This window comes from Chrysemys picta, chromosome 20, assembly GCF_011386835.1.
Source record: "Chrysemys picta bellii isolate R12L10 chromosome 20, ASM1138683v2, whole genome shotgun sequence".
Classification (NCBI taxonomy): Eukaryota; Metazoa; Chordata; order Testudines; family Emydidae; genus Chrysemys; species Chrysemys picta.
This window is the reverse complement of record NC_088810.1, coordinates 19,191,857-19,205,953: the sequence shown is the minus strand read 5'-3', so window position 1 is coordinate 19,205,953 and position 14,097 is coordinate 19,191,857. Positions and strand designations below refer to the sequence as shown.

Genomic DNA, 14,097 nt, shown 5'->3' with positions numbered 1-14,097 from the left:
CTTGGCTGAAGCTCGTATGTTGCTATGTTAACATCCAACATGCCCACAAAGAGGGACAATTTAAGGTAAAAAGTACCAGAAACCATCACATCGCCAAACAAAACACAAAAAAAAGAAGTCAGACTGATTTTGAAGTTAGACTACACAAGACGTTATGCCAAACTTACTAAATCAGATTTCAGAAATCCAATTTCCCAGGACTGGAATGGGGGACTGCATGGTGTATTCACACCTCTCTGCTATCTTGTGCTCCAGAATCGGAGCTTCAGTTTTAGAAAATTAAATCACTAGTCTTATGAAATCATTCAAAATGTGAACCAAGAGGAACCAACGCAGCGATGTCCGCCCCTGCTGGTCTCGGGGAGGTGTTCACTCAGAAGTATAACGATGATATCATTTAATCGTCAACATTGTTAAGTATTTCACAGTTGAGCTAAGCATGTAAAGAGGGGGAAGAGCTTAAATTGTGCAGATCGGCACAATTCACTGTGCATCTACAATGTACATCTCATTACAGTGAGTTTATTTTGGGGATAGGGGGGAGTTTGCACCACTAACCTTTTTTAATCCAAACCCTAACTTACAAGTCAACAGTTCAACTGCACCTTTAATATTTCCAACGGGATGCTCCACTTTCACTGAAATGAAGTCACTCCACTCAGAGATACCAACGCTATTTTAGTATCTTACTCTACACCCAAAGAATGTTTTTGCTTGTTGGATAACATGCTTCCCCAATTCTACTAGGGCTTTTACTCATGAACATAAGAACTAGTGGCAGCCATCACTTGAACTCTGGAATGTCAGTCAGTCACCAGGTGAACGGTCAGACAGATCTTCCAAACAAAGGGACTAGCACAAGCCTGTCTTTCATAACACTAGAGGTCATTAAAGCACACCGGATAATTGTGCTTTATTGTCCGTCTACAGCTGGAGACAGCACTCAGATGCCACAGACTGATGAGGTGCTGAAACCTATGCTTTTAACATTAAATGATGAAAAGTCAATTTGTGTTTTTAAATATTCAGTTTTAACCAGGATGGCTCTCTTTCTAAAGCGGGAAATATTAATCTTAAAGTCTTATTTACTAATGACCTTTTAAAAGAATCAAACAGCTCTAAGGAAAACGTACTGTGTTCTTTAGCACCTAAACACAATGGTATTCTAACTAGCTACTCAAGGACATCTGGTAACTTTCCACCCTGACAAACATACGTCCTTGCTTTCCTGGGCTAGTGTCACAACTGTAATGGTCTTTTAATGTGGTGAGAGTGCGAATTTCCTTTTTTGGTGGTAAAGTCCACACAGCGCTCCGACTGAGAAGTGTCTCTCTGATCTTATCACAAGAGAAGCCTACACAGAATATGATGCGTTTCTTTTCTCTGAAAGAACTGTTTTGTTGGTAGGGACAGGATGTGATCCCTAATGGAGGCACAGTAGGAATGGCTGCAGCAAATCGTAATCTAACAATATGGGGAAGTATGAGCTTTCACAGTCACGTTGTATTATCCTATTTATACTGGATCTCACTTGGGAACCTAACACATCAGGAACAACAACGTACACCAATACTGCTAACACAGCTATAAGTTAACAGAACGTCCTTACCATATGAAAAGAATCTCTTTAAAAGTTTCACAACTGTACTGAAAATGGATGGCTACTTCCCTTCGGAGCGAGCCAATTCACTGTGCATTATGGATTTGCCCAAAATTCACATTAAATGTTTAAAAAGCAAAGCTTTCCCCAGAAGAGGAAGCAGCTCCCAGAACCATCTAAAATTGTGCCTGGACATGCCTCCTCGAGTCATAACTAAGAACTCAGTCTTAATTCCTTCTCCTACCTCTTTGTTCTGCTGTGTTTGCTGCCATCGCCACCGCCGCTTGAGGGCTTCCCTTTCCACACCTTTATCCATTAAGGTATAAAGCGATTTGCGAAGCATGAGATCTCGATCGTGGAAACCCCACATACCTACATGGGGGAGGGGAGGAAGGAAAAAGTATTAATAGCCGCTGGCCTTTCTCCAGCCTCTGCCTTCTGAAGATGTGTCTCACTAAAGCCTTACAACAGCCCTGTGAAGTAGGGAAGTGCAGTAGAACCTCAGAGGTACGAACGCCTCGGGACTGGAGGTTGTTCGTAACTCTGAACAAAAGGTGATGGTTGTTCTTTCAAAAGTTCACAACTGAATATTGACGTAATACAGCTTTGAAACTTTACTATGCAGAAGAAAAATGCTGCTTTTAACTATCTTAATTTAAACAAAACAAGCACAGCAAGTTTCCTTACCTTGTCAAATCTTTTTTTTAATTTTCCGTTTTAGCCGTTTACATTTAACACTGTATTTGCTTTTTTTTTTTTGGTCTCTGCTGCTGCCTGACTGCGTATTTCTGGTTCCAAAGGAGATGTGTGGTTGACCAGTCAGTTCGTAACTCTGGTGTTCGTAACACTGAGGTTCTACTGTATCCCCATTTTACAGATGGGGAAACCAAGGCAGGTAGATAAAGTGACTTGCCTAAGGACATCTCAAGAGAGTCAGTGACAAAGTTAGGAATGGAACCCAGGAATCCTGACCCCAAGCCCCTAGCTTATCCACAACACAACAGCTGTACAGAATTTTTCTGTAGCACACAAATACGGACGTTCGAGTTAAAGTTGCCACTTTTAATTTAAAATACCAAAAAACTCAATGATAGTAAAGTATTGTGTCCATAAATTACTTGAAATCAATCAAGGGGCCAGGATAACATCTATTTACATGAGGCAGGCTGGCTTCACTACTTATGAACGGCACCAGTCCCATATAGGAAATACTCCACTTCTGTTGACTTCACTGAAGTCAGAATATTATAGCAACATTCAGGAGATTAGATCACTGGGGACTAAAACTTGGGCTTCTAAAATGGTCCCAGTCCAGGAGGCAGCATCCCATGTGTGGGGAAGGAATGGGTGGTTCTGCTACTTTAAATTCCCCTGGTAGATACAGTAAGCTTTGCCAGAGGGAAGGCTAGAGACAAGTATTCTCAAGCTTCTGATATCTTAGGTGCTTATCTGGAGAATCTGAGCACCTCACAATCTTTAACGTCCTTATCCTCACAGCATTCTTGCTATTAGCTTCATCTTGCAGATGGAGAACAGAGCCATTGCGAGACTATGTGAGCTGCCCAGGACCACACAAGAAGTCTGGGACAGAGCAGGAATTGAACCTGGATCTCCAAAGGCCCAGGCTAGGTTCCTATACCACTAGACTATCCTTTTCTCTCTGCATAAAATGGACTAAAACCAGAGGATAAGCTACCCTAAAGCAGAAGAGGGTCCCCTGTTTATACAACTCCCCAGCATTGAAGTCCCTTTGGTCCGCTGAAGCCAATGCCTTGGGATGCAAAACATTTACTGTTCTCTATTACCCATGCTCTCTCCTTCACTATTTTTATTAGCTTGTCCCACCCCAATCTGAAAGCCCACAATTCAAAAGCTGTTCACCGCTATTAAATTGCAGCTAATTTGGCCCTATGGAGATATCACCTATTCTCTGGAAGTTATGGAAGTCATAACCATTAACCTAGTCCAAAGAAGCCTTCAGCAGCTTGCTTTTGCAAACCTTGGTGGCAGGCACGGTTCATGCCACATATCAAGTCCATACAATCTTATCCTGAGATCTGAGTCTCACCGCAACGGTGATAAAATATTGAACACTGTGATTTTTATGCAAGTTTGACTATAAACCTCAAGCTACATTATTTCAACATAACATTACTATTTTCTAAACCAGGGGTGGGCAAAATTTTTGGCCCGAGGGCCAGATCTGGGTATGGAAATTGTATGGCGGGCCATGAATGCTCACGAAATTGGGGTGCGGAAGGGGATGAGGCCTCTGGGGTGGAGCCAGCAATGAGGAGTCCAGGCTGGGGCTGGGGATTGGGGTGCAGGAGGGGTGAGGGCTCCGGTTGGGGGTGTGGGCTCTGGGGTGGGGCTGGGGATGAGGGGCTTGGAGTGCAGAAGGGTGCTCCGGACTGCAACCGAGGGGTTTGGAGGGTGGGACGGGGATCATGGCTGGTGCAGGAGGGGGTCAGGGTTGCAGGCTCTGGGCAGTGCTTACCTCAAGCAGCTCCCAGAAGCAGCGGCATGTCCCCCCTCCGGCTCCTATGCGGAGGCGTAGCCAGGCAGCTCTGTGCGCTGCCCTGTCCGCAGGTGCCGCCCCTGCAGCTCCCTTTGGCCAGGGTTCCTGGCCAACGGGAGCTGCAGGGGAGGCGCTTGGGGCAGGGGCAGAGGCAGAGCGCGGAGAACCCTTGGCTGTTCCTACGCTTAGGAGCCGGAGGGGGGAACATGCCGCTGCTTCTGGGAGCTGTGCAGAGCAGGGCAAGCCCTCGACCCCGCTCCCCAGCTGGAGCTCGAGGGCCGGATTAAAATGTCTGGAGGGCCAGATGAGGCACCCGGGCCATGGTTTGCCCACCCCTGTTCTAAACAATGCTAAGGATATTCACTTACTACCAAAAAACTACTTTCATAGTGGGAGAACATATTTTACCCTTCATACATTTCGTTCAGAAATCCATGTCTAAAAATAGAGACACTGCAGTGGGATGGGGAGAACCAGGAGTTTTAAAATAATGGGACTAGGACAAAGTGGGGAAATGCTACATGCTTCGCTTTAAAAAAAAATTTAAAAGAAAAAAAAAGAAATAATCCTTCTCAAGTAGGGATGTTGGCACAATAGGAACTTTTTATTCCCTTCTGCTCTTAGTTCAGTCTTTCATGGAAACACCAGTTCAGAGAATCACCCATAACTTCCCCACAGCTGCATATCTACCTCATTACTCTGACAATACAAATCCTTTGACTGAAAAAACCCCAAGCCCATTAAAAATGAAAGACAGGCTTAGCTTGCATCATCCTGAAAGGACTAACGCTGTTGGGGAAAGAATAAATCTCTTCTAGGGGTGGGTTCAGAAAAAGGCAGACAGGTGCACAAACCAGAATTCACTGCCCCATCCTAGGTTATTCTGGACTACGTAGGTTTTCAAGAAGGGAATAACACACACACTTACACAGGGCCTTTCAAACTTTAGTTGTGTCACCCTCCTGTGAAGCAGGTGGAAAATGGAGGCACAGAGAGCTGAAGGGATGTGCCCAAAACTACAAATCTAGGATTGGAAGTCAAATTCCTGACTCCTACTCCTGTTCTTAGATCATCTCCCTCTCTGAAATGTAGCAAGTTTTATTTCTCTCCTTTGATGACCCCTCTTTATGTCCTTTATAACATGCTATGCTGTTAAGGGAGGAGATAAAAATCAAGTGAGCGGTTGGAAGTTGTGCCTGCAAAACTTCTCTGCATCTGTTGATACCCAAGTGTCAAAAACGGATCAGTCACGACTGTTCTTCACTTCACCATGAATTGTTTTGAGGTCTTACCCAGGGAGGCAGCATGAAGCAGGCAGTTCCCGTCGCCTGTCGTCGCCAAAGGAAGTAGCCTTTGGCAGCTGGGATCAACGTTAGCCCACCAGTTCAGGCGACCTGTGGAAATATTTCAGAGACCCCCCACTGTAAGCTCATACTTGACACAGGAAGAACAATCGTTGTCTTTGCCTGTTCAAAGGCGAAAGGTGGAACGGATTGTAGCTTGGCCTGTCTCACAGCACCCGACAAACAGGAATAAGCAGTTATGTATCCACTTTCCAGTGGGGAAGGGAGAGGGGAACAAACATATTTCATTGCATTTTCTGACCTAGATGACCCTTCCCCGCCCCCCCCCATCTGTTTTTCAGCAGAGAACAAATCTATCTGAAGAAAAAAAAATAAGGAAGGAGCTCAAAGTAACAAGTAAACAGCCAGAGAAACCCTCTTACAGTAGTAGTTGAACAGCGAAAGTGTCATTATGGCTCAGTTGATACCAATCATGCAACTGAACCAGAAGGATGTGGGACTCAAGTTATGCCTAAATAGATCGAGGTGGCCCATACTGCTGGCTGTGTCGGCTTTTGAATGAGACATTGGTATTCTCTGTGGCTGGATCTGATGAGGGCCCTTGTGGAAGTTAAAGATCCCTATAGCACTTTAAACAAAAATAGCAATTGGTGTCTCCAGTATCAGAGACAAACTTCCCTGGCCCCTCTGGAAAGCCAAGCCCTACCATCTGTACACATATTAAAGATGTAAAAGGGAGGAATACGAGTTGCCATAAGCGACAAGTACATTAGGCTACACTGACAGGGGATAATAGGGGAAGTACAGGGATGGTGGGGTTTTATCATCTTTTCCAGAAGGTGAATGGACAACCAACTACAGTCTAAACTAACATGCACGCCAAACAAATCCATTCTGCAAGACGCTCAAACATTCTCTGCACCTGGAACGGGTGCAGAGAAGGGCCACTAGGATGATCAGAGGAATGGAAAACCTGTTGTATGAAAGGAGACTAGAGGAGCTCGGGTTGTTTAGTCTGACAAAACGAAGGCTGAGGGGGGATATGATTGCTCTCTTTAAATATATCAGAGGGATAAATACCAGGGAGGGAGAGGAATTATTCCAGCTTAGTACTAATGTGGACACGAGAACGAATGGATATAAACTGGCAGTGGGGAAGTTTAGGCTTGAAATTAGACGAAGATTTCTGACCGTCAGAGGGGTGAAATATTGGAACAGCCTTCCGAGGGAAACGGTGGGGGCGAGGGACCTGTCTGGTTTTAAGATTAAATTAGATAAGTTTATGGAGGGAATAGTTTAATGGTAAAACATATTAGCTGAGGAATACTGAGCAATAGCAGGTAAATAGTATAATGGCTAACAAGGGTCAGGCTGGAGACTCTTGCCTACATGCTCGGGGTCTTACTGATCACCATATTTGGGGTCGGGAAGGAATTTTCCTCCAGGGTAGATTGGCTGAGGCCCTGGAGGTTTTTCGCCTTCCTCCGCAGCATGGGGCAGGGATCGCTAGCAGGAGGGTTCTCTGCCAATTGAAGTCACCAAGACACAGGATTTGGGGACTTCATCAGCAGAGTCAAGGGAAGGGTAGGGACGGTTTTGTGGCCTGCAGCATGCAGGGGGTCAGACCAGATGATCATAATGGTCCCTTCTGACCTTAAAGTCTATGAGTCTATGAGTCTTTCATCAGATGTCATGTTCTTTACACGCTTTAATACAGTACATTAAACCACACAACACCCATGTGAGGTAGATTACCATAGTGACCCCATTTTACAGCTGAGGACACAGGCAGAGAGGGTGCAGTGACTTACTTGAGGTCACATGAACTAAGGGGCAGAGCTGGAACCAGAATCCAGGAGGCCTGGGTCCCAATCCTGAGCTTCAGCCTTGAACAATTTTTCTGCTGATGTTCAACGGCAAAATGCTATTTTTAGTTTCTCCTGGTGGTTTCATCATTCATATCTTAAGCATGCAGAGGTATACCGTACCATGTTCTTTTTCTCTGTTCGCCAGTTCAGGAACAGGACTTGGTGAGATCAATGAATTTTCCCAACTAAGCAGCTTTGAAAGTCTTTCCCCACACGATCTTAGCAGCCAATATGTGAACTGTCAGATTAGTGCTTTAGACAGTTTAAAAACTGGGAATCCGAGCTCTCAGGTAGTATAAAGCATTTGAATCACTGCAAATCAAGATATGGCCTCTCGGATCATGTGAAAAGCAAACTGACTTCGAAAAATTCATATTAAGAATCACGGTCATGTGTAGTGTAACTGGAAGAAGTTGAATCTTTGTTTATACGAAGAAAACAAAGTTAGTTTACAGTAGTATCCAGCAGAGAAATCTACAGAAGTGTTCCAAGCCATCTTTAAGCAGGATTCGGCTCGCCCTGTATTTTAAACCATGTCCTCTAAACAACGTGTTCCCCAGCTCCCAATGGCCACTGTTAACGTCTCCACAATAGACCAACTGAATGTCAATCAGCAGGCAATAGGCCGGCGTGCCTCTATTACTTACTCCAAATAAGTGGAATCAGCATGTGAACCCGTCTTTAGAAAAACTAGGTCTCTTCCCAGCACTGCAATTTAGCTGTCTAGTCCACAGAGTCCGTGAAGAGTCTCTGCTAGTTATTAGATACAGACAACACTTAACTTAGGAACACACATTTCTTGTGATTTTTCTTTGCAGTTTGACCAACAACAGATGCAGAAGAACTAAATTAAGGAAGTTTTATCACCACAAAGGGATAAACAGAGACAGCACAAAATGGAGCGCTAACTGCAATCTGATGCCAGTAATTTCTTTTCCTGGGACTAGAAAAGGAATCCACTCTAGATGAAAACTGTTTAGTACACAACCTCTCAAGACAATAGCTCCACTCAGAAAAGCAGGCTATTTTCAGTCAATATAGCTTCTGGCACAGCAAAGTAACAACCCTTTGCCAAGTGGAATGGTGCCAGAAGAGTAAATTGAGAAACAAAACAGCTTCTGACAAAAGCTAAACAAAATTTAACACTGCCGTAGTGACTTTTAAGCCTTTTGTCCACTTCACATGTTTTCCTGGGAATTTGTTCCCCTTGCAGCTACTAAACTTTAACGCGTACAAGGAAGTTAACTTTCCTGGCTTTTAACTGTAATGCTGGTTAGTGTCTGAATAGATTGTGCAGTCTCAGGCCTGGGCTACATATAAAATGTAGATCAACATAGCTATGCTGCTCAGAGGTGTGAAAAACCTCACATCCCTGAGAGCCAAACCTATGCAGACCTAACCTCCAGTGTAGACACAGGTAGGAAGATGGAAGAGTGCTTCCATCAACCTAGCTACTGCCGCTCGGGGAGGTGGATTACCTACAGTGACAGTAAAACCCCTTCTGTTGCTGTAGGAAGCGTCTACACTACAGCATTACAGTGGCATAGCTTCAGCACCGTAGTTTTGCCTCTGTAGTGCCCATAGTGTAGACATGGCCTCTCGCAATGCAACACCAGTTTAAAGTCAGAGGACACACTTTAGAGAGGCATTTTCTATTTGCAGCCTGTAATCAGGATGTGCTACATACACCCAAAGGGACATACGAGTAGCAATTTGTACCTATTTCCACATGTGCCAAGTTATGCAAAAGTGGGCACCTCAACTCCATTCCCTTAAAACATTTCCAAAACCCATTTCTGAATGTTTTGCTTTTTCCAAGGTGATGGAAAGACCAAGATACCTGCTAAAAGTCTTGAAAACAAGATACCCAGACACAATTAGAGAAGTCTATCTTAAGCTGTGTGCCCAGCGCTAGCCCAAAAGCAGGCCAGTTCTCTCTGCAACCTTAGCTTGAGAGATACAATTACACTACAAGTGGCTTTGGTTAGCAAGTCAAATGAATATGAGCACTGAGAAGTACAGCTAACAATAACCCAGGAATAGTTTATTTTGTACTTCCAGTGAAAATCCCAGTTTGCTCTTTTCCAGCCTCAGACCTATTATGCTGCCTTACCATGGCCTAGAGATGGATTTCAGGTAATAGGTAGTTGAACACTGTGGCAGACTTAAGTGTAGGGAGAGAGTAACCACAAGTACCTAAAAGGTGCCAACACTCAAACCACCTGTCACCAGAATTGCAGTAGCTAGTGGCTTTAGAGACTAGCAGGAGATGCACATTTCAAAAGGTTCAAAGTTTGTATCAAATGCCAACACCCAAAGTCTTAAAAGATCTGATTTTAAACACCTAACTGTCCATCCATTTTTTTTAATGTTATATAAAAAACCTCTGTAGTGACTCTTAAGCCTTTTCCCAGGAAAACATGTGAAGTGGACAATTTGTTCTCATTTCAGCTGCTAAACTTTAACATGTACAAGGAAGTTAACTTTCCTGGCTTTTAACTAACTCTGGTTAGTGTCTGAATAGGTTGCGCAGTCTGGTTGAAACTACAGTAAATACCAGAATTATCGGACACAGATGAACACTATTTGTTGGGGTAGAGTCAACATGGCTTTTGTAAAGGGAAATCATGCCTCACCAATCTATTAGAATTCTTTGAGAGTGTCAACAAGCATGTTGATTAGGGTGACCGTGGATATAGTGTACTTGAACTTTCAGAAAGCCTTCAACAAGCTCCCTCACCAAAGGCTCTTAAGCAAAGTAAGCAGTCATCGGATAAAGGGGAAGGTCCTCTCATGGATCAGTAACTGGTTAAAAGACTGGAAACAAAGGGTAGGAATAAATGACAGTTTTCACAGTGGAGAGGGGTACATAGCAGGGTCCTCCTCTGTACTGGGCCAGTGCTATTCAACCTATTCATAAATGATCTGAAAAAGGGGATAAACAGTGAGGTGGCAAAGTCCGCAGATGATACAAAATAACTCAAAAGAGTTAACGCCAAAGCTGACTGAGAGGAGTTACAAAAGGATCTTACAAAACTGGGTGACTAGGCAACAAAACGGCAGATGAAATTCAATGTTGATAAAGGCAACTCTACATACAAAATGATGGGGTCTAAATTAGCTGTTACAACTCAAGAAAGATCTTTGAGTCACTGTGGAGAGTTCTCTGAAACATCCGCTCAATGTGCAGCAACGATCAAAAAAGCTAACAGAATGTTAGCAAGGGATAGATAATAAGAGAAAATAATGCCGCTATGTAATTCCATTGTATGCCCACACCTTGAAAACTGCATGAAGTTCTGGTCACCTCAAAAGGAAGCATTTCTTCACACAAAGCACAGTCAAACTGTGGAACTCATCGTCAGGAGATGTTGTGAAGGCCAAAAGTATAACTTGGTTCAGAAAAGAATGAGAAGTTCATTGAGGAAAGGTCCATCAATGGCTATGAGCCAAGATGGTCAGGGACACCACCTCATGCTCTGGGTGTCCCTAAACTTCTGACAGCCACAAGCTAGGATGGGACAACAGGGGACCACCAATGATTGCCCTGTTCTGTTCATTCCCCCTGAAGCACCTGGCATCGGTGACTGTCGGAAGACAGGATTGTGGGCTAGATGGACCATTGGTTTGACCTATTATGGCCATTTCTTACTTTCTTAGTATTTGTACTACAGTAGCACTTACAGGCTCCAACTGTGGGAGCTTGCCCAGCTCCGTGAAGCTCCTGGAAGCAGCAGCATGCCCTCCTCCAGCTCCTACGCGTAGAGGCAGCCAGGGGGCTCCACACGCTGCCCCCATCCCAAGCGCTGCCAATGGGAGCTGCGGGGTGGCGCCCGTGGATGGGGCAGCGTGCAGAGCTACTTGGCCACGCCTCCGCATAGGAGCCGGAGGGGGGGGGGGGGGACATGCTGCTGCTTCTGGGAGCTCCTTGAAGTAAGCGCCGCCCGGAGCCTGCACCCTGCCCCCCTCCCGCACCCTAACCCTCTGCCCCAGCCCTGATCCCCTTCTTGCCTTCCGAACCCCTCGATCTTAGCCCAGAGCACACTCCTGCACCCCCAGCACCCTCACCCCCCCCACACACACACACTCCAACCCCCTACCCCAGCCCTGATCCCCCTCCTGCCCACCGAACCCCTCGGTCCCAGCCCCCCTAGAGCCCGCAGGTGGAGCCCTCACCCCCTCCCACACCCCAACCCCCAATTTCAGGAGCATTCATGGCCCGCCTTACAATTTCCATACCCAGATGTGGCCCACGGGCTAAAAAGTTTGCCCAAGATAAAGAAAGGGTGGGGTGGAAAGAAAGTCATTGCCACTCCCAATTTACAGATGAGGATCTGAGCAACAGAGCAATCAAGGGAGCTGCTCATGGTCCAGAGAATCTGGAGCAGAGCCAGGGACTGAATGCAGAACTCGACTCCCACTTCCTTAGCCACAAAACCATCCTTCCTCTGTAACAAGAGAGCACAGTAACTACCACGAGTTACTTGTCCTCTTGCGTCTCAGACTGACGCGACCAATTTAACATCAACGCCCACCACCACATTGCTCATTTACTGTTGGGCACATTTTTTCCTCCTACTGAATCACTGAGCATTGGGTGTGTTGGGTGGAATCAAAATTTAAAGTAGGTTAAGAGAGCAAAGAAATGAATAAAGAGGACAGCTTGGAAAGTGCAATTAAGAGAACTGGTGTCTATACTGAGGCGAGTTCTTTTAAATATTAATCATAGCTTCTGCTTTTTCATAGTTCTTGATTATATATTAAATAGTAGTTAACTCACCCCCTGATTCTCCTCATCAAGGCTAGGAAAGCCCACACAAAACGGATTTGACAGTCTGAACATTTTTACCTTTGAAATTTGACAGCTATGATGAGAGCCTATTCCCATGTACTGATGCATTTACAGTTAGCTCTCTCCTTGAACACGGGGCTTTTTCAACCTTTCAGAAAGTTACGTGAATTTAAGGCTCATATAAGATGCTGAGTGACAGCCCCAGAGACACAAGTCCTGTATCTATAGAAAACGTACAGTAGAGGCAATGGTGTAGCACAAACTTCACCGGCAACTTGACCAATGTGGCTTAACCCTTGAGGAACCATCTCTATGGAGTTAATTCCACGTCAGGGCCCATTCAATCATTGGCCTCTCCACTGAGAATGCCAACAGAGGGTCCAATTAGCACAAAAGGCAGTCGGGGATAGAGGGGTGGGGTTTGCAGCATGGAGCACCTGACCAGCAAAAACTGGAGAGGCTATATATTTTATTACAAATTCTGTGAGTGATCCAATCCCCAGAGAGCCATTAGAGATGCTTTTGAAACAGTATGGAACTAGCAATGAATCAGACTTAACTGTGAACCTCTCTCTAGTAACAGCCAGTCTAGCCAACAACATACTAGCCAGAATATTTGCAGAACCTCTGAAAGCTGAAAACGCATGATATGTAGTGCTTTGGAGGATGGCTTGGAGAAGCGTGTATGCATTTGTTTGTATATTAAACCTAGGCAAAAGGTAACACCCTGATAGAAAAAGACCTTTATTAAGGCCAGTGGAAGTCTTGTATTGATTTCTCTTATCACCCGTTAACAAATGGGAGGTTTCCATTCTGAGCATAAGACATCTGTTTGCCATTCACTCGCTGACTCTTCATCAGCAGGGTAAATTGCGTTCAATGACAGGACATGCTTCGTTCTAACCTCATCATACAGCAATTTCGAATAGTCTGCCTACAGATGGCGATTCACAGATGTATTACCGTAACTTATAAATAGAAGAAAGCAGAAGTTCTCTTGCCAATATGCGGTGGGGCTTTTTTAAAAAGCTACTCAGCATTGCTGAACTGATCTCCAGGGAGGACTGACGGTCGTGTGATTAAGGCCCAAGTCTGGAAGAGAAGATCTGGAGCCTGTGCCCAGCTTTTCCACAGTTTTCTATGCAACCTTGAGCAAGTAACTTCACCTCTAGCTGTACAGGAAGGAAAATACTTACAAGGTGTGTAGTAAGACTCAGTCCATTAGCGTTTATGAAGTGCTTCAGGATGCTCAGAAGGAGAAATATTAAAAGGTCTGATTCTCAGGCCTGGTCTACACTAGGAAATTAGGTCGGTATAACTACATCGCTCAGGGGTGTGAAAATCCACACACCCTGAACAATGCAGTTAAAAATCAACCTAACTCCCCTAGTGTAAACAGTGCTAAGTGAGTTCTCCTGTTGACCTAGCTGCTGCCTCTCAGGGAGGTGGATTATCTGCACCAGAAGTCCCCAAACTGTGGGGTGCAGCCCTGTAGGGGGGCATGGAGGAAAATTCGGGGGGGACACAGTGGGCCCAGGCCAGTCCCCATGGGGTCAGGGAGGGAGCACCATCCAGCCCCGCCCCCAGCCTCAATTCCCGTCCCCGTGCCTGGCCCCGTCCCCAGCCTTGGAGCAGTTCTGCACCTAACCGGGGGCCTAACTGCCGGGTCCCACCACAGCCTGGCAATGGCTTCGTTCCGGGCCCCAGACCTTCCCCCAGCTACGATCCCCTTATCCTGTCCGTGTCCCCTCCCCTCCTGAAGCAATGGTGCCGCTCCTGGCCCTGGTGGAGTGGGAAGGCGAGTTCAGGGTCGGTGGGGCCATGACCCTCAAAAGTTTGGGACCACTGACCTACACCACCAGGAGAACCCCTCCCGTTAGCGTCGGTAGCGTCTTCGCTGCAGCATTACAGCTCTGCATTGTTTTAAGTCTAGACAAGCCCTCAGTTACAACAAGGCCTGTTTTCACCACTCTGGTGGTGTAAAGAAACTTTAAAGTGGTTGTCAATTACACTGC

At 45.5% G+C, this 14,097-nt stretch overlaps 1 protein-coding gene across 3 annotated transcripts in view; it reads right to left on the bottom strand.

Moving 5' to 3' along the window:
• The window catches only part of OTUD7B (OTU deubiquitinase 7B), a 72,865-nt gene that overhangs the window by 14,939 nt on the left and 43,829 nt on the right, over positions 1–14,097 (bottom strand). For 2 of the 3 annotated variants that reach the window (XM_005293647.5, XM_042843309.2), the window contains 2 exons: positions 5,411–5,512; positions 1,845–1,972 (listed from right to left, as the gene is read on the bottom strand). In XM_005293647.5, the coding sequence (XP_005293704.2) occupies positions 1,845–1,972; positions 5,411–5,512 (230 nt within the window). The remainder of the gene's footprint in view (positions 1–1,844; positions 1,973–5,410; positions 5,513–14,097) is intronic. The other variant, XM_042843310.2, reaches the window with a different exon arrangement.